At 36.3% G+C, this 20,158-nt stretch overlaps 1 protein-coding gene across 10 annotated transcripts; it reads left to right on the top strand.

Annotated features, from left to right (window-relative positions):
• Positions 1 to 76: 76 nt before the first annotated feature.
• On the top strand, positions 77 to 19,799 carry LOC110789740 (uncharacterized). Of its 10 annotated transcripts, none has more exons than XM_056826905.1 (19): positions 77 to 334; positions 1,011 to 1,083; positions 1,289 to 1,370; positions 2,138 to 2,260; positions 2,984 to 3,147; positions 7,949 to 8,056; positions 11,888 to 11,989; positions 14,946 to 15,264; positions 15,363 to 15,593; positions 15,719 to 16,015; positions 16,093 to 16,533; positions 16,651 to 16,926; positions 17,014 to 17,136; positions 18,225 to 18,556; positions 18,653 to 18,856; positions 18,945 to 19,052; positions 19,144 to 19,225; positions 19,311 to 19,412; positions 19,540 to 19,799. In XM_056826905.1, the coding sequence occupies exons 8-19, from the start codon at positions 14,962 to 14,964 to the stop codon at positions 19,639 to 19,641; spliced, it is 2,601 nt and encodes an 866-aa protein (XP_056682883.1). In that variant the 5' UTR covers positions 77 to 334; positions 1,011 to 1,083; positions 1,289 to 1,370; positions 2,138 to 2,260; positions 2,984 to 3,147; positions 7,949 to 8,056; positions 11,888 to 11,989; positions 14,946 to 14,961; the 3' UTR covers positions 19,642 to 19,799. The 10 variants fall into 10 exon arrangements, 9 of the variants coding, with proteins under 9 accessions (XP_056682883.1, XP_056682882.1, XP_056682878.1 ...); XM_056826904.1 differs by having other exon boundaries at positions 1,011 to 1,088; XM_056826900.1 differs by having other exon boundaries at positions 78 to 334; positions 1,007 to 1,083.
• The last annotated feature ends 359 nt before the right edge of the window (positions 19,800 to 20,158 follow it).

Below are 20,158 nucleotides of genomic sequence, written 5' to 3'. Positions count from 1 at the left end.
CAGGTCTCTAACTTATCAAAGGGCCCGCATTTTCTGAATTGGCAATCAAGAGAGAAAAACAAAAGACCCGTTATTTAATTTAACGGGTCTCTTATATACACTGGACCCACAAATTTTTGTAGGAGAAAAGCAAGAGACGACCCCTCATTTCCTTCCATTTTCCATCTCTCTTTCTCCACACTGCAACTCTAGATCTAGAAACTCGAATGAGAAAATATCTACGATGTTGGCACCTCATTACTTGAAACCACTTAGAAGCGAGCACCCAGATTGCAACGAGCTACAATCTCGCAGATCTAAACCAGAAGAACCTATGGCATATGCTTTTTTCCAGGTCTGTAATTTTTTAGCTTCAATCTCTGATTTTCTGATATTTTTATTGATTTCTTTTGAACTTCATGTTGATTTTGTTGCAATTATGTTTCGTTTTTTTTATTATTTGATATGGATTTCACGGAATTTAGGGTTTTTTTAACTTGCACGGTTAGTATATATTATGAGATTAGGGTTTTTAGGGATCGGTCTTCGGGAGGATTTGAGGGGAATTAGGATTTCACATTGGTTAAAAGTTTTAGGGGTGTAAAGGTAATCGAGGTAATAATCTGAATATGAAGAATTGCGGTTAGTTTGTGTGTTTATTTTGCGAAATTAGTACTGTATGAATGCAAGAACTACTGATGTTATGTGATATAGTCATGTTTTATTTTCTGAGTTTCTTTGCTTGATTTGTAGTATACTATTTCCATATTTGCAAATGTTGGATTTTGCCGAGCTGGAGTCAAATGTAATTGTCTCGTTTAATTGGTCAATCTCTAATGGTCTAATGAGTCTGAATGTTATAGTAATAAAGAAATTCATTGTTATTTGATAATGTATAGGAAAAATTATTTGTTTTTTTTGTTATATGCTTATTGTTTATTGGACTTATTGATAATTTGTAGGAATACTTATTTGTTTTGATTTCCATATGCCTATTGTTTATTGGATTTTATCATTTCACATTTAGGTAGCTCTTAAATTCTGTTAAAGGTGAATTTCTTCAAGTTGGAGAAGGAATCTAGTTCTGCATTGCTGGAACATATGGTAAGGTACGAGTGTACGACACATCAAATTTTTCATATGATAAAAGCTAAGGACTTTGCATCTTAATATGGTTGGATTATTACATATTGAATTATAGCTTTTGGGCTCAAACGCACACCTCATTGTCGTGTTTTATTCATCTCCTTTTTTTTATAAGTGATTCTTGTTTGATATTTTGAACTTAGTATTGCAATGTATTGTCTAGAGACCGAAATAAGAGAATAAGAGTGGTTGACTACTTGGGAGTAGGAATCCAACATCAGAAATTCCTATGATTAAATTTCGAGGTCTGATTTCTCCAAAAATATTGCTTGATTTATTTATTGTTCTTACTGGAAGATATTTCTGTCTTTGTTTTGTGATGGTTATGTAGCTCGAAAACTTCTTGTCGGTTGAAATATTGATTAGGTTGTTTGTTGAATCTGTTTCCTAAGACTGTTGTGACTCACAAATGATCCGCCTTAGGTGATTTTGGTCTACATACCCCTTGACTGATTTGAGCTTGCAAATAGCTATTTTGACCTATGTTTTGGTGTTTGTAGTTCCAAAACGCTTGTAGATTTAGGCATTTGTATTAATTTGATTTTGGCTCCTCGTTTCATGAATAAATGATCTGGCTGATAGTGAGTTCCACAAAGTTCCTCTTGAAAACCAAATTGGTATTGATGCCTGCATTATACTTGATAGATTTATCTGATGGTATGCCTCATGTTTCAAAATTAATTATCCAATTTTATACTTGACTTATTCTGTCTCTTTGTTGTTGTTCGTTTCCTCTATTCCTGTTTGGTCATGGGGTTGTAATTCGTATGTAAGCAACACATGCTTGTTCTTCGTGGCGTTGTTAAGAGTTGCTCTATTTATTTTTTTATTATGCTGGTGTTCTCTATCTTTTATGTGGTTAGGGGGTCACTAAATTTGTAATAGGTTGATTCTCGGGATTGCCTTTGCTTGATCTGGATTACAACGATATATTCTACTCTTCATGATATTTTGTTTGAATGAAGGACTTGGATTTTGTGATTGCTTATTTATTGTTTTGTCAAATTTCCAGAACTAGAATGAAAAACTATCAATTTTGGGTTAGCCATGGATGGACCATCTGATGACAAAAGCTATGTTTCTACGAAGGTCATGGGAACTCATGGTTAAGTTGCACCAGAATATGTCACTAGAGGTATAGTTTCCAAGTTCTCTTAGTGCCTTAAGCTTCCCATATGCGGATGCTTTTCATCCTATCCACCCATATTGGTACCTGTTAACCATGCATTTTAATGATGCTAAATGTCACATGTCTTCTTGGTTGTTGTTAACTTTAACCTATCTTTGTGATGTTGATGAAGCACAAAGTCTGTCACTGTGATGAATTGAGACTTGAGTGTGCATATTTCAGATTATGATCCGGTGATGTCAAGAATTGTTCTAAATACGCATGAAAGCTAAATATTGTCAAGAAAGCTTTCATGCATATATAATATTTAGATTATAAACCGGTGATGTCAAGAATTGTTCATGTATGTTTATTGTAAACTGTAAGAAGTGTTATGTTGCGACTTTTCTAGATTTCTCAAGTCTATACTGGTGTTGCTAGTTGCGTTTTATGGCTCTGGAACTGTTAGATTGAGTGAGCTAGAAAACAAATTCTCTTAAACGATTCATTATGGAAGATAAATTTATTATATATATATATATATATATATATATATATATATATATATATATATATGTGCAAGATTGATTCAAAGGGGAAAGTAAGAAAAGTATTCGACTGCTCATTTTTTGTTGTGATCCTTCTGATGGTATATTCCTTCCATTATCCCTTCCATTATTGTTGTTGGTGCTTTAAGAGCAACAATTTTCTACTTGGATTGCTAAACCCTTTATTTATTTGATGTTTTAGGACTTTGGTGAGGAGTCGAAAGAGCTCATTGTGGTTCAGCAGCACATCAAGTCTCACTAAAATGCTCACGAGATCCTTATCTAACTAACTAAGTTAGGCCACCACATGTGCTCGTACCTGAATTTGCCAATAAGTATATCATCTAATCTTGTCAGTTGTCATAGGTATGTAGACTTTTGAGTTATTTTGAGTTTTTTGAGATTACAGTTGATGTAAAGTGAGAAATAGTTTTTTGGTAATGGTATGAATTATTTTGGAATTATCATGGCATGTATATCCCTTCCATTAATGCTGATTTTTTGGCTGATTTGGGTACAACGTTTATGTAGATTTTGTTTTTTCGTTTTTAATGCAATGGAAAGAGCTTGTTGGTTATAAAAAGGCTCTCTTAGGAACAATAATAGTAAATATTAAAGAAAACAAAGAGACCTCCTTTCTATATAGGGGGTCTTAATTTCTTGAATAAAAAATATTAAAAAATTCAAAGAGACCCCCTATCTTACCTAGGAGGTCTTAATATTTTTAATAAACAGACCTCGTATCTCTAATAAAGGGTCTCTTTCCCTTCTAAAATATTTTTTATACACTTTACATAACAGACCCCATTTCTTAGGTAAGAGGTCTCTAACTTTTAACAAACAGACCCCCTCTAGATGAGGAAGTCTCTTTATCAAAGAGACCTCTGAGATAGAGACCCCCTCAAAGGAGGTCTCTTTGGACATTTTGGAAGGGTCTCTTTGCCTATTTTTGTAGTAGTGTTTATTTAATTATTTTTCAGTTAAATAAATTTAAATTAATTCAAGGTTTAATTTTAGTAAAATAATTAGTATAAATAAAATTTATAATAATTATAATATTCAAAATTAAAATCCGAGAAAACAATGTAAATTATTAATTTTAAAATTAATTAAAATTATTTCCGAACTGAAAATTTAAAATTAAAACTTAAACGCATCAATAGTTTGCAAGACGAGGCACTTGGGCTTGCGCCCAAGCCCCATCGAGCTACGAGGCCCTTGCCCCGTGCCATTGATCGTTGCACATTGCCCGCACAACGACACCGCACACACGCCCCATGGCCACGCACACACGCAGCCCCGAGGGCCACGTTGCGCGCAGCTTGGTGCTGTGTCGTGGCTGCCTACCTTGCGGCAGGCTTGGTGCGTCGTGGCGCAACGCTGCTGCCCACACGCATCTCGCTTGTTGCTGTTTGCCCATAGCCCTCGCCCATCGCCCTGCACGCACGCCTAGGCGTAGAGCCTTGCGTGCCGCATAGCTCGTTGCTCGCTGCATTCGTACCGCACGGGCGACGAGCTCCCTTGCTCGTCGTCGCGTGCCCGCACTATACAACACCCCTTAAGGGTAACACGTAGCTTCCTTTGCTTTGTGCGTGCAACATTTATGGGCGTTTTCATAAAAAATTAAAATTTTTAATTTAAAATTAATGACAAATTAATAAAACATATTAATTTCATAATTTTAGGGCTAAAAATCGAAAATTTATTAATCAGTTAATTTCCGATTAACATGGATTCAAATCTAGGTCATAAAAATTTAAAATTTAACACAAATTAACAATTTTTATGGTGGATTTTAATCATGGATACCTAATTATTATTAATTAATTATGAAAAACAAATCAATTCTAAATTATTCGAATTTCAACAATTTAATCATAATTACAAATTAGGTTGTATAATTAACAAGTCTAGGCATTCAAATTTGTTAAACATATACTGTAGGTCAATAAAAAACCTCAAGATTTATCAACAAGAATCGCAAATATTCAATTTAACATCTTAAATTTACAAACTTTTGCGTTCGAAAAACTAAAACCTCCGAAAAATCATAGTTAGGCTTCGAATTTGGGAATTCTGGGTTCGGCCGAAAATTACTTTTTTTGTCAAAATTTTAGAATGTCTTTTACATGAGAAATTGACACAAAAATCACTCGATTTGGTTGAGTAACGAATATTCTGCCGAAAAACTGCGTACATATAATTAAATAAACACAATTTGCAATTAATTAACAATTACAAAAATTAATCACCCCTTTTAATTCTTTGCAAATTTGTAATATTTAACCATGTTATGCAATTTAGATTATGAAAATAATAAGATGCTCGTGATACCACTGTTAGGTTATGATACATATGACAAAACATAAATCATGCGGAAAACCTTAATGCCAGGAAACATATTATTTACACATAATCATTTAGCATAATTCAGATGCATACACTTTGTAGTGTGCCCTCCCTAGCTGCGCCCGAACCGAACAAGAACAAGTCTTTAGGACTCCAAGTGTCGTCCCTCCGTAGATAGTCCACAGCACGTCCGGATCCGCCTTAAGCTTGACCAACTAGAATCGCCCTTAAGGTTCTAAGAATTTCGGCTAATAGGCTACAAGTGTTTGGCTGATTTTGTTCCAAAATCTTACCTTTGAATACTTCAATTCTCGATGTAAATATGTGACCCTAGGCACCTATTTATAGAGTTTATGGAAATGAATTATAATCCTATTAGAATACAAATCTATTAAATTATAATCCTACTAGGACTCTAATTAAACAAACTTTATCTATTAGGATTTGATTTAATCATATTACGAATCCCGGTAGCCTTAGGATTCCGAGTAACACACACGAGTGGCAATGCACCGCACGCAGGCCTTACGGCCCACGCACAGCGCACGACCCAGCTCGCTGTTGTGCGCGCCCAAGGCCTTGGCTGGGCCTGGCCTTCGCGTTGTGCCTGGTCTTGGCTTTTAGCGTGTGTTTGCGCTTTGGCTTGCTGGGCGATAGCCCGGCTTCGTGCTGGGCCTTCGTCTGGCAGGTCTCGTCCGATGCTAATTCGTACGATACGCTTCCGATTAAATTCTCGATTCCCGAATTCATTTCCTATACGAACAATATTTAATATTTCCGATTCCAGAATTATTTTCCGTTTCGAACAAATAATTAATATTTCCGTTTACGGAATTATTTTCCGATTCCGATAATATTTCCGATTCCGACAATATTTTCGTTTCCGGCAATATTTGAGATTCCGGCAATATTTCCATTTCCAATAATATTTTCCGATAGGTACCATGTTTCCGTTTCCGGCAACATCTACGACTTGGATAATATTTATATTTCCGATACGATCCATATTTCCGTTTCCTGCAATATCATCGTTTCCGGAGTATTCACTTACTTGCCTTTGACGATCTCAGCTCCCACTGAAACCAAGATCCGTCGATTCCGAATATCCATAGATGGAGTATTTAATGCCATTAAATACTTGATCCGTTTACGTACTATTTGTGTGACCCTACGGGTTCAGTCAAGAGTAAGCTTTGGATTAATATTGTTAATTCCACTTGAACTGAAGCGGCCTCTAGCCAGGCATTCAGCTCACTTGATCTCACTGAATTTATTAACTTGTTAATTAATACTGAACAGCATTTATTAGACTTAGCATTTATTAGACTTAACATTATATGCTGGTTGATTCAAATTTCTTTGCTTCATGTGTTGAGTAAGCATAGGGATAACTATCATGTTAGCATTAGTTGACTTTAAATGCCCAGGGCCTCGATTTGCAAAGGGCCCCCTTTTATAATTTTATGTTAAACTTTTTGTTGGTAAATATTAGCATTGGTTGACTTAATTGAACCCAAAGTTTTAACTTAATCATCGACTAATAAGCACGTAAACTCAATTCCAACTCGTAACTTTTGCCACTGACTCTCTCTTTACATTGATTATGGGCATTATGGTGAATTTCAATGATTCTCTTTTCCAAAAAATTCTGTAACTTTTGCAATTACTCCATTTTCCTAGGGTAAATTACTTCGTACGGAGTATTTATTATGGTGATTATGTATTATGGAGTACGGGTACCTAATATTTATTTTATATTCCGTATATAAAAATATTGTCGTATGATCTGATATTTATTTATACTTTTTTTCGTTGCTTGTGATTATGTCAATTTAGTATGAATGTGTTTTCTACTACTATTATAAATAAGTAAAATTTTAGGTTCTTATGTATGCCTTTTTTAACGGGTTCGAATAATATTTTTAGCACAGGGCCCCCAATAAGTCTAAGACGACCCTGCTTCTACCCAAATATGTTTCTCAACATCCAACATTCACTAGTAGAAAAAACCCCTGTTGCAGCCCCCTTGTTGCAGCGTACATGTATAAATACGCTTCAACAACCAGTCGGTCAACGCGGGTCAAACCCTTTAAAGGGTTATCGCAGCGTACATTTTAGTTGTTCGCAACAAATGTGTTTGTTGCAGCGTACAAAATAAAAGCCCGCAGCAACAACCCGACTTTATTGCAGCGTACATGTTATTGCCCGCTGCAACAAGTCCGCGTTTCAATTTTTTTTACTTTCCTAGGTTGCAACAAACCGCGCTCAAACGAGCGGGCTCAAACGTACGTTGTTCCTTCTCTGCTAGCTCCAAGCTTTTTCCCTTAAACAAATATCCAAGCAAGCCGTCGAACTCAGCCGTCGAACTCAGCCCTGCGTCGCCGTCGAACTCAGCCCTGCGTCGCCGTCGAACCTAAGCGTTGCTCAGCCCTGCGTCGCTGTCTTCGTCGGTGTGTGGTGTTCTCGCCTCATCTCCCCCATCCTGTTCAATTCTCGCGCGGCCTGTCACTGAAAGATATATTCTTGGTCGGCCGGGGGTTCAGCATCTCCCCGTCGCGTCGTGGTTCCGGTGGTTTCGGTATGGTGTGTTCAATTTTTATTTTCGTTTTTTATTTTCGTTTTCAGATTAGGGTTCAATTTTAGTTTTTGATTTTCGTTTTGATTATTGTTTTTTATTTTCGTTTTTGATTTTCGTTTTGATTTTCGTTTTGATTTTCGTTTTTTATTTTCGTTTTGATTTTCGTTTTGATTTTCGTTTTGATTTTCGTTTTTATTTTGATTTTTTTGGCTGTTTTTCAATTATTTCTTTAATTTGCAGTTAATTGTGAAGATGGGTAGATACGCATATGGTTGAAGAGAGGGGCGATGATCGTACTGCCAGCATAATCTATCATCGTGCTTGTTCGAATTTCAACAATTGCATAAGGTATTGATATATCTAATTATCTTCATAAAATTTCTCTTTTCCTCTTTTGAAAGTTGAAATCAATAGTACAATAAGTGCATATCATTTTTACGATAAATAAAATTTGGATAAGTATAGTAAGTGTAATAATAAAACGTGTACATTAGTATTCTATGCTTAAGTATCCATTCCATTTTACTTATTAGGACTGTTTTTGGACTTCTAATATCACTTCAGTGAAGCATTGATAAACTTAAATGATGTAACCAAAGATTTGCGGAACTTCTTAATGATTTTGTGACTTCTTAATATATGTGTTTATGTGTGGAACCTTTTGTTGTTGTTATTAGTAATGAGTCGTCGTTGGATGTATGGTGACCATACTACGGCAGAATACTAGAGTGGGGTCGCAGAGTTCATTAGATGTGCTTTAGCACACCAACGGAGTACAAAAGCCGAAAAAATCTATTGTCCCTGCCGTGATTGTAACAATATCAAGCGGTTAGGTGACATTGATGAAATTGAGGATCATTTATTTCGCCGTGGGTTTAAGCAAGATTACCATGTTTGGTTTTGGCATGGTGAAACAATACCTGATCGTCCAAGTTCTAGTGTCCATGAATTTGATGTTCAGAGTAATGAGAGTGATGATGATATTTATGAGAATAATGAGACGGATGATGATGAGGAAGAAGATGATGAAATAAATGAGATGATGGATGGGCTGAAAGATCACTTGGACGAACGACCTCAGATGTTCGAACAAGTATCAAAGGCTGCTGAAACTCCATTGTATCCCGGTTGTACAAAATTCAGCAAGTTGGAATGTGTGTCAATACTTTACAACCTCAAATGTAAAGGTGGTTGGAGAGATGAACACTTTGACACCTTATTGGAGTGGGTAGGTGAATTTTTGCCGGAAGGGAATGATATCCCCACCTCTACCTATTATGCCAGGAAATTGATGTGTCCCTTAGGCTTAGAGGTCGACAAGATAGATGCTTGCCCAAATGATTGTATGCTTTACAGAAAAGAGCATGAACATTTGGATGAGTGTCCAACATGCGGCGCATCTCGTTACAAACGCAAAGGGGCAAATTCAGCTAAGAGGGGCCCGCCTGCTAAGTCTTTGTGGTATCTTCCAATCATACCTAGGTTTGAGCGTATGTTTTCATTGAAGAAACAAGCAAAAAACTTAAGGTGGCATGCGGAAGTGAGGAAGAAAGATGGACTCCTTCGACATCCTGCAGATTCTGTTCAATGGAGAAATATTGATAAGAAATATCCTGAATTTGGTAAGGAGGTTAGAAATCTAAGGCTTGCTTTATGTGCAGATGGTGTGAATCCATATGGAACTCTAAGCAGTCAACATAGCACATGGCCGGTTCTTCTAGCAATTTATAATCTTCCTCCATGGCTGTGTATGAAGCGGAAGCATATCATGTTATCACTCCTCATCTCGGGGCCTAAGCAACCTGGAAATGACATAGATGTGTACCTGGCTCCACTCATAGATCATTTGAAATTATTGTGGAATGAAGGTGTTTCAATGTTCGATGCACACACCAATTCAAGCTTTACATTGCGAGCTATGGTTTTTTGTACCATAAATGATTTTCCGGCATATGGAAACTTGTCTGGATACAAAACCAAAGGAGAACAAGCATGCCCTATATGTGAAGAGGACATGAAGCCCACATGGTTGCATAATTTCAAGAAAAATGTTTACCCAGATTTCAGGAAGCACCTCAGTCGATATCACCCTTATCGTAAGAAGAAGAAAGAATTCAATGGGTTCACCGAGGAAAGAGTAGCTCGTACGCCTTTGACAGGATCACAGGTTTATGAACGAATAAAAAATGTTGAAACCAAATACGGCAAGTGCTACAAGTCCAAGTCTAAAAAGGGTGTTTTGTGGAAGAAAGTATCTCCATTATGGGATCTTCCCTACTGGAGAGATTTGTCGGTTAGGCATTGTCTCGATGTAATGCACATTGAGAAAAATGTGTGTGATGCTATCATTGGGACTTTGCTAAACATGCCTGGAAAGACTAAGGACAATGAGAATGTGCGGAAAGATATGAAAAAGAGGAATATTCGACCAGATTTGTGGCCTGTTGAAAAATCTGGTGCGGGTGGTACTAAGACTTATCTGCCTCCAGCGTGTTACACAATGTCAAGAAAGGAGAAGAAGCAGTTTTGTGAGTGCTTACATGGAATTATGGTTCCCTCGGGATATTCGTCGAATGTAAAGCGCCTAGTATCTCTCTTGGACCTTAGGTTGGTTGGTATGAAGTCTCATGATTGCCATGTAATGATTAATGTGTTTTTGCCAATTGCACTTCGTGGGATATTGCCGAAACACGTGAGACATGTTATAACAAAACTTTGTGTGTTTTTCAATTCTATATGTGCTAAAGTGATTGATCCGGAGAAATTAGATTCTTTGTACAATGATATTGTTGAAACTTTGTGTCGATTTGAAATGTACTTTCCACCATCTTTCTTTGATATTATGGTGCACTTAATTGTCCATTTAGTTCGAGAAATCAAGTTATGTGGTCCGGTGTTCTTAAGATGGATGTATCCTTTTGAGAGATTTTTTGGGCATTTAAAGGACAAAACAAAGAATCGGGCAAGGCCGGAGGGTAGTATCATTCGGGGAGTCCTTGAGGAAGAGATATCTCAATATGTAGCTGAATTCTTAACAAGGCTTGAGCAAATAGGTCTTCCAAAATCTCGTCATGCAGGGAGGCTTGAAGGGCATGGGGTAATTGGTAAAAATGTGATCTCGCCTCCATCTGAAAGGAAGAATAAGGCACATCTTTGTGTGTTGCAGCATCTTACCGAGGTCAATCCTTACATAGATAAGCATTTGCTAGAATTGCAACAAAAGAATCCTAAGTTGAAGGAAAGAGCGTTGATGCAAGAACATAATCGCACATTTGTTGATTGGTTTAAGAAGGAAGTAGCCGAGGAAATGAAAAAAAATCTAGATGTTTCTGAAATGGTCCAGTGGTTAGCTCGAGGTCCTCGACTATGTGTTCTGTCTTATGAAGGGTATGATATCAATGGGTTCACATTCTACACTAGAAGACAAGATGAAAAGAGTGTGGTGCAGAATAGTGGAGTGAAGCATGTTGCAGCATCTAGGGTCTATGCAAGCGCCAAGGATAGAAGACCGGTTGATGCGAGACAATCATATTATGGTGTTATCGAAGAAATATGGGAGCTTGATTACAACAAATTTACGATCCCTGTATTCCGGTGCAAGTGGGCCAACAACCATAATGGGGTGAAACAAGATGAAATTTTTCCTGGTTTAACATTGTTAACTTTGATCGATTAAGTGATAGTGACGAGCCATTCATTCTAGCATCACAAGATAAGCAAATTTTCTATGTGGTAGACAATGTTGATCCTATATGGCGTGCAGTTGCCCAAGGCAAGATAAATATTCTGGGTATTGATGATGTTGTGGATGAAGATGAGTATGACAAGTACGATGAAACACCCCTGTTACCAACGGCTGTTCAACCGTTACCGGAGGAGGAAGATGCAAATAATACTAATCATATGCGTACAGATCATAGGGAAGGAATTTGGGTTATAAACCGTAAATGAATAAGATGAGTTGGCTTCTGGGAATAGGTAATTCTAGCTAACTGAATATCAGATTAAATGTATCTTTTCTAGCATTTAGGAAGGTGTAGTTTGTACTTCCACATCTTTAATTCTTATTTTATACTGCCATTGTGTTCATGATTATACTTTTCTAGCTTTCTTTAATTCTTACTGTACTTTCACATCTTACTTTTGTTCCTGACCAAAGTTTTCTAACTTTCTGTGCAGATGACTTGAGATCCCCGAGTCAGAAATTTTCAGAAGCTTTCGGTGATTTGTGTCTTTTCAGAAGTTCTCAGAATCGGAAAATAACGCACGTATTTACTTTTGGTGAGTTGTGCGTTTTCTCCTAGTGTTGCGCTAATTAACATGTCTCCTAATCTTGAGCTAGAATGACCTAAATCAAAACGAGCGGGCTTAAATTGACCTTAGTTGAATAAATTGACCTAAATTGACCTTAGTTGACTAAATTAGCATAAATATGAACCATAACTACCAAACAAGTCTCAAATGGCATAAATTGATTGGATTGAGTCTAGGTAAGTTAAAACTAATCATATTAATCATTTAAAAGGATTAAAATGAGTGTTTAGGTTCTTTAGTTCAAAGTTGGGAGCGGAAATGTCATTTTAGCTCTATATATGACATATAACGACCCAACGAGCCATAAATGTTCATAAATAGGTTGGAATGAGTTTTAGAAACTTAAAACTATGCATATTAGTCATGTAATAAGAATAAAATGAGTCATTAGGTTCTTTAGTTCAAAGTTGGGAGCGAAAATGTCATTTTAGCTCTATATATGACCTATAACGACCCAACGAGCCATAAATGTGCATAAATAGGTTGGAATAAGTTTTAGAAACTTAAAACTATGCATATTAGTCATGTAATAGGATTAAAATGAGTGTTTAGGTTCTTTAGTTCAAAGTTGGGAGCGAAAATGTCATTTTAGCTCTATATATGACCTATAACGACCCAACGAGCCTTAAATGTGCATAAATAGGTTGGAATGAGTTTTAGAAACTTAAAACTATGCATATTAGTCGTGTAATAAGAATCAAATGAGTCCTTAGGTTCTTTAGTTCAAAGTTGGGAGCAGAAATGTCATTTTAGCTCTATATATGACCTATAACTACCCAACGAGCCTTAAATGTGCATAAATAGGTTGGAATGAGTTTCAGAAACTTAAAACTATGCATATTAGTCATGTAATAGGATTAAAATGAGTGTTTAGGTTCTTTAGTTCAAAGTTGGGAGCGGAAATGTAATTTTAGCTCTATATATGACCTATAACGACCCAACGAGCCTTAAATGTGCATAAATAGGTTGGAATGAGTTTTAGAAACTTAAAACTATGCATATTAGTCATGTAATAGGATTAAAATGAGTGTTTAGGTTTGTTAGTTCAAAGTTGGGAGCGAAAATGTCTTATTTTAGCATAAATATGAACCATAACGACCAAACAAGTCTCAAATGGCATAAATTGATTGGATTGAGTCTAGGAAAGTTAAAACTAATCATATTAATCATTTAAAAGGATTAAAATGAGTGTTTAGGTTTGTTAGTTCAAAGTTGGGAGCGAAAGTGTCATATTAGCCTAAAAATGAGTTCTTAGGTTCTTTAGTTCATAGTTGGGAGCAAAAATGCCTCATTTTATCATAAATATGAACCACAACGACCAAACAAGTCTCTAATGTGAATAAATAGATCTGATCAGCACTGATCTGTGCTGATCTGATCTGTACAGATCAGTGCATTCCACATCTTTAATTCTTATTTACTTTTGGTGAGTTGTGCGTTTTCTCCTAGTGTTGCGCTAATTAACATGTCTCCTAATCTTGAGCTAGAATGACCTAAATCAAAACGAGCGGGCTTAAATTGACCTTAGTTGAATAAATTGACCTAAATTGACCTTAGTTGACTAAATTAGCATAAATATGAACCATAACGACCAAACAAGTCTCAAATGGCATAAATTGATTGGATTGAGTCTAGGTAAGTTAAAACTAATCATACTAATCATTTAAAAGGATTAAAATGAGTGTTTAGGTTCTTTAGTTCAAAGTTGGGAGCGGAAATGTCATTTTAGCTCTATATATGACATATAACGACCAACGAGCCATAAATGTGCATAAATATGTTGGAATGAGTTTTAGAAACTTAAAACTATACATATTAGTCATGTAATAAGAATGAAATGAGTCATTAGGTTCTTTAGTTCAAAGTTGGGAGCGAAAATGTCATTTTAGCTCTATATATGACCTATAACGACCCAACGAGCCATAAATGTGCATAAATAGGTTGGAATGAGTTTTAGAAACTTAAAACTATGCATATTAGTCATGTAATAAGAATAAAATGAGTCATTAGGTTCTTTAGTTCAAAGTTGGGAGCGAAAATGTCATTTTAGCTCTATATATGACCTATAACGACCCAACGAGCCTTAAATGTGCATAAATAGGTTGGAATGAGTTTTAGAAACTTAAAACTATGCATATTAGTTATGTAATAGGATTAAAATGAGTGTTTAGGTTTGTTAGTACAAAGTTGGGAGCGGAAGTGTCATATTAGCCTAAAAATGAGTTCTTAGGTCATATTAGCCTCATTTTAGCATAAATGGTGTTTTCTAGACTTATCTCATATGAGTATATGATTTCATGATATAAGAGAAGTGAGATTGTCAGATTTCCTCATTAAGTTTCTTAATCATTGTTGCTTGAGTTTAAGTGAAACTCAATCAAGTAATTTCATTTTACGATCTAACTTACATACTACTCCGTACTATACTAGATTAATAGAACTTGTTTATAGAATGAGTTAGCTGCCCTGCATTCTCATATTGCCTCAACAAACACACCAAGAATGACAAAGAACATTGCAGATCAGGTCAGCACAGATTAGTGCAGATCAGATCAGCACTGATCTGTGCTGATCTGTTCTGCACTGATCAGATCAGCACAGATCAGTGCAGATCAGATCAGCACAGACCAGTGTTGATCAGATCAGCACAGATCAGTGCAGAACAGATCAGCACAGATCAGTGCAGATCTGATCTGCACTAATCAGTGCTGATCTGATCAGCACTGATCTGTGCTGATCTGTTCTGCACTGATCTGTGCTGATCTGATCAGTGCAGATCAGTGCTGATCTGATCTGCACTGATCAGTGCTGATCTGATCTGTGATATCTGCACTGATCTGATATCCTTCTGTATGCTAGTGCACTGATTTGCTGCTGCGCGCACATTTTGTAACCACCCTTCTGTATGTTTTACTTGATGCAGGAACAACATAGGTACGATGAATGAAAACCAAATTGTTGTTAGGCATGAATCAGAAGGTGGCAAGACTCCCACAACGGGTGACGAATCACAAGATGTTAGTACGATTACAAAGACCATTAAAGGCCGTGGTCCGTCAAAAGGTGTTAAAGTCGCTAAGCCTATGTTCCTTGAGTATAATGTATATAATGTCCCCGATGGACAATGGTCTCATGAATACGGGAAGCAAGTTGGGAGTTGTGCTACTAGAATTAATATTAACGTCCCATTATATCCAAAGGTAGATGAGCAAACCAAGAAGGGGTTTTGGGAGGAGACTAAGGTAAGCATTGGATATTAACTTGATTTGTATATTTTAGGGATTATTTAATTTGATTTAAATACTATTTTTATAATCTAACTTTTTTTAATTATTAACAGCTTATGTTCCACATTACTGATGATTCTAATCATTCGAGGGAGAAATATTTTCATTCTTGTGTGGCGAAACGATTTAGTTGTTTCAAGAGCAAGTTGGTGCGCCGATGGATAACTATGAAGGAAAAGAAGCCAAAAAATCAAACAAACAAGATGCCTTGGGATGTCTACAACCATATCACAGAGGATGATTGGAAGACTTTTGTTAAACATTATTTCCTGCCAGAGTCATTGGTAATGATAATATTTCTTTAACTTGTCCTTAAAGAGTTTTACATGTAGCAAACTGACATTGGTTCTAGGACAAAAAGTTATCAGAAAAAACATTTATTTCCATCTTTTTATGTTGTCTTTGACAGCTTCGTAGTGAAAAGGAGAGGAAAAGTGCATCATGCAACAAGAACCCACATCGCACCGGCCAAAAGGGTTATAATAGAAAGCGACTAGATTGGATAAAGGATGGACGACTTCCACCAGATGCAGCTTTACCTATCTCGAGTAGCTCCTCGGTGAACTCATCAGTGACCTCAAATGTTAATAGAGTTAGAAAATACAGATCAAAGGAGTGGATTTTGGCCCATCAAGTACAAAATAAAGAGGGAAAGTGGGAAATTGACCCGAACGATACAGAAGTTGTTGAAATCGCAACAAAAGCTGTAAGTAGTGATAATTAATTAATATTTACTTGCTTTGATTAGAGAATATAAAGTAATTTTACTTTCCTAATTGGCAGTTAGAGTACATCGCAGAAGAGGAAAAAGGAAATCTTTCTTTCGAACAGGGTGAGGATGCCCTCACTAAAGCTATAGGGAAAAAAGATCATCGTGGGCGTGTCAAGGGAACAGGTGGCATGGTTGGTATCAAAAAGGCTTTCGGTCCGTGTATTCGACATAGTAGAAGTGACCATGGTGAAGCTTCATCAGAAAATTACGAATCAATCAGAGCTTCTGTGAAAAAGGAGTTTGAAGGTGAATTAGAGAAAAGGGTAGAGAAAAGGGTGGCAGAGGCCCTCCAAAAGCAACTAAGCACCTTGTTAAAAACAGGACAACTAAACTCCATTTCTACCCCGATACTTGATGACCTCCACTTAAATGATTCTGCCAGAGTTGACCTTGATGTTAGTGCTACAAGAACCACTCGTCACATCTTAGTGCCGCAACCACGCGAGCTAAAGGTACGACGTAGTCACTCTTTTTTAACATAGTTGCTTGATCCTTTTATGTTTTTAGTTGACATTTACTTAATAATCTGTATCACTTACAAAGTTGCATTGAAACCTTTGTTTATGAAGGAAAGGACTCCATGTTGTCTTGCCCTTGAGGATAAAGTTTCAGGCAACAACATTGTCGTGGCGGATGGTATGGTACAACCCTCAGATGGTGCATTGCCCCAACATTTTACATCGATGAAGCCTGGTCACTATAAAGTCCAAGTTGATTTTGTTTACGACGGACATGTTGATGATATTCTTCCGGTACCTACGGGAGATGGTTTCACTAACTTAGGCGGTGCTCTGGGTAGTTTTGTGCAATGGCCCATACACTTAGTGATTTTCGAAGACGGCGAGGTATATATGTTTTATTGTTTAGAATGTATATGTTCACGCAAGCACATTCGACATCTTACCTACTCTTGTTTTTGTTGAATTTTAAAGGATTGTACTTCACCTCCTAAAAAGAAGTCCAAGTCTAATGTTTCTAAAGAGAGGGATGGTAGCTCCAAGAAAAAGACAACGGTATTAGCGGCCCAAAAGAAGACAACAGACTTAGCATCCAAGGTAAACCCTCTAAAACTCATTCGAACCTAAAATGACATTTCCGCTCCCAACTTTGAACTAAAGAACCTAAGGACTCATTTGATTCTTGTTACATGACTAATATGCATAGTTTTAAGTTTCTAAATCTCATTCGAACCTATTTATGCACATTTAAGGTTCGTTGGGTTGTTATAGGTCATATATAGAGCTAAAATGACATTTCCGCTCCCAACTTTGAACTAAAGAACCTAAGGACTCATTTGATTCTTATTACACGACTAATATGCATAGTTTTAAGTTTCTAAATCTCATTCGAACCTATTTATGCACATTTAAGGTTCGTTGGGTCGTTATAGGTCATATATAGAGCTAAAATGACATTTTCGCTCCCAACTTTGAACTAAAGAACCTAAGGACTCATTTGATTCTTATTACATGACTAATATGCATAGTTTTAAGTTTCTAAAACTCATTCGAACCTATTTATGCACATTTAAGGCTCGTTGGGTCGTTATAGGTCATATATTGAGCTAAAATAACATTTTCGCTCCCAACTTTGAACTAAAGAACCTAAGGACTCATTTGATTCTTATTACATGACTAATATGCATAGTTTTAAGTTTCTAAAACTCATTCGAACCTATTTATGCACATTTAAGGCTCGTTGGGTCGTTATAGGTCATATATTGAGCTAAAATGACATTTTCGCTCCCAACTTTGAACTAAAGAACCTAAGGACTCATTTGATTCTTATTACATGACTAATATGCATAGTTTTAAGTTTCTAAAACTCATTCGAACCTATTTATGCACATTTAAGGCTCGTTGGGTCGTTATAGGTCATATATAGAGCTAAAATGACATTTTCGCTCCCAACTTTGAACTAAAGAACCTAAGGACTCATTTGATTCTTGTTACATGACTAATATGCATAGTTTTAAGTTTCTAAATCTCATTCGAACCTATTTATGCACATTTAAGGTTCGTTGGGTTGTTATAGGTCATATATAGAGCTAAAATGACATTTTCGCTCCCAACTTTGAACTAAAGAACCTAAGGACACATTTGATTCTTATTACATGACTAATGTTAATTGACTATTGTTATAGGAATTTTCGCATCCAAAGAAGTCGAATTCTAAGCCTAAGTCCAACTTAGAGGTCGTGGGTAGTTGTGATCGTAAAACACAAGAATCAACCACCAAAAGCAAGAAAGCGGGACTTGTACACGATGCAATTCAAGGTCTTGGCCCGTCATGCAAATACTTGCAGTTTATCATGACTTCGGCGCCTGATGATATATATGATAATACTACCATCCCATTGGCGGCCTCAGTTTGGCACTCGGATTTTGATCAAGAAACATACATAACTGCGTCTGATATAGGAGAGTTCCTTCGCGGGGCGTGCTTAAACATTTCAGCGATCCAAGTCTACATATTGTAATTAAATGTTTTATTGTTGTTAATATAACTATTATTTCTTTGAAGTTTTTTCTCTTTATCGATCTTAATAGTGTAATCTTGTTTATTTTGTAGGTGTTTATTGCACGATCATGCCAAATCATTTGAAATGTCTCGGATTTCGTTCATTTGTCCCGAGATTATGTCAAGCACTAGAATCAAGGCCGACCCTGGAGCGCCAACAATGTATTTGAAAAACATTTTCCAAGCTGAAATTGAAAAGGAGAAGATGGGTAATCCTAACCTAACTAATTGGTTTTTAATCCCATATAATCAAGAGTAAGTGTGTTATATTATATAAGTTTCATATAAAATATTAATTATTATTGTTATTAAATATTTAATATATCATTTATAAATTATACAGAAATCATTGGAATTTATACGTGATGGACCTACGTAGAGGTTATGTATATATTTTCGATTCTCCTAGAGATCCACGTCGAACAGATTATGCATGGGGAATCTTGAGTTTGTAAGTTCTTTTTCTTACAAATTACATAAGTCTTTAAGAAACCTAAGCCAAAATCATATTCATGAGTACCCATGTTTCGTTAATTTTCTAGGGCATACCAAGTGTACAAGTGCAATGGTGGGCAGTGTCCGAATAAAATGAGTTTTAAGTCGTGTAAACCCATTCATATAGAGGTATAACATGTTTCTTAATTAGCTTTTTGCTTTGTTTTTATTAACTATTGGCCTTGCAAGATAAAGTATTATGTTTCTTAATCAGTGTGCTCAACAAATCGGCGGAACTGAGTGTGGCTATTACGTTATGAAGTTCATGTTAGAGATAGTCACGTTACAACATGACTATGAAGGCCGGCTAGATGAGGTAAGTAACTAATTGATTCGTATTCTAGACTATTAATACATTGTCATTAGTTGCTTGAATGTTAAAATGTGACATTTCATTTGCATTTAATCGATCTAATGCTCCATCAAATTTTTGTTTTTGTAAGGTCTATACTCCGAGGACTGCGCCTTATGCTAGTGAGGAAATTGATGTGGTTCGTGAGCAATGGGCGAAGTTTTTTACCACCAAGTATTTATTATTGACCTGAGGGCGCTTGATCGTGTTGGTTTAGATGTTATAGAACAATCTTTTATGTTAAAATGTATGCGTACGTTGAAATTGGAACGTAAATATATTTAAATGTATCGGTATGTGCAATTTTGGTTTTGGGATATATACAAAACTCCAGTTGTTGTTTTTATATTTGTTATACAGGTTGCGTTATTCTATTATTGTTTTGACAGGTTTCTATATTTGGTGCAAGGCACTCTAGGTATCCCTAAACAAAATTAGAATTTTCCCGCCAAAAGTGCTTTGTTGCAGCGTACATATATGTTGTACGCTGCAACAAGGGAAAAAAATTTCGCAAAAATTCAGACTTGTTGCAGCGTACAAATAAATGTACGCTGCAAAAAGTTGAGTCTTTTGCAGCGTACATATATATGTACGCTGCAACAAGTCCAAATTTTTGCCAATTTTTTGGCACTTGTTGCAGCGTACATACATATGTACGCTGCAAAAAACACCTTTTAGCAGCGAACATTGTACGCTGCAACAAGTTCAGA

Source organism: Spinacia oleracea, chromosome 4 (genome assembly GCF_020520425.1).
Source record: "Spinacia oleracea cultivar Varoflay chromosome 4, BTI_SOV_V1, whole genome shotgun sequence".
Lineage (NCBI taxonomy): Eukaryota > Viridiplantae > Streptophyta > Magnoliopsida > Caryophyllales > Amaranthaceae > Spinacia > Spinacia oleracea.
Note: the sequence above shows the minus strand (reverse complement) of the source record. Positions and strands in the feature narration are given on the sequence as shown.

Excerpts from the sequence above, each read along its gene's own strand:
- LOC110789740 (XM_056826905.1), top strand. The coding sequence starts at position 14,962 with ATGAATGAAAACCAAATTGTTGTTAGGCATGAATCAGAAGGTGGCAAG. Across the intron at positions 16,534-16,650 it reads CGCAACCACGCGAGCTAAAG|GAAAGGACTCCATGTTGTCT; the intron begins GTACGACGTAGT and ends TTGTTTATGAAG. Across the intron at positions 18,857-18,944 it reads TTAATCCCATATAATCAAGA|AAATCATTGGAATTTATACG; the intron begins GTAAGTGTGTTA and ends TAAATTATACAG.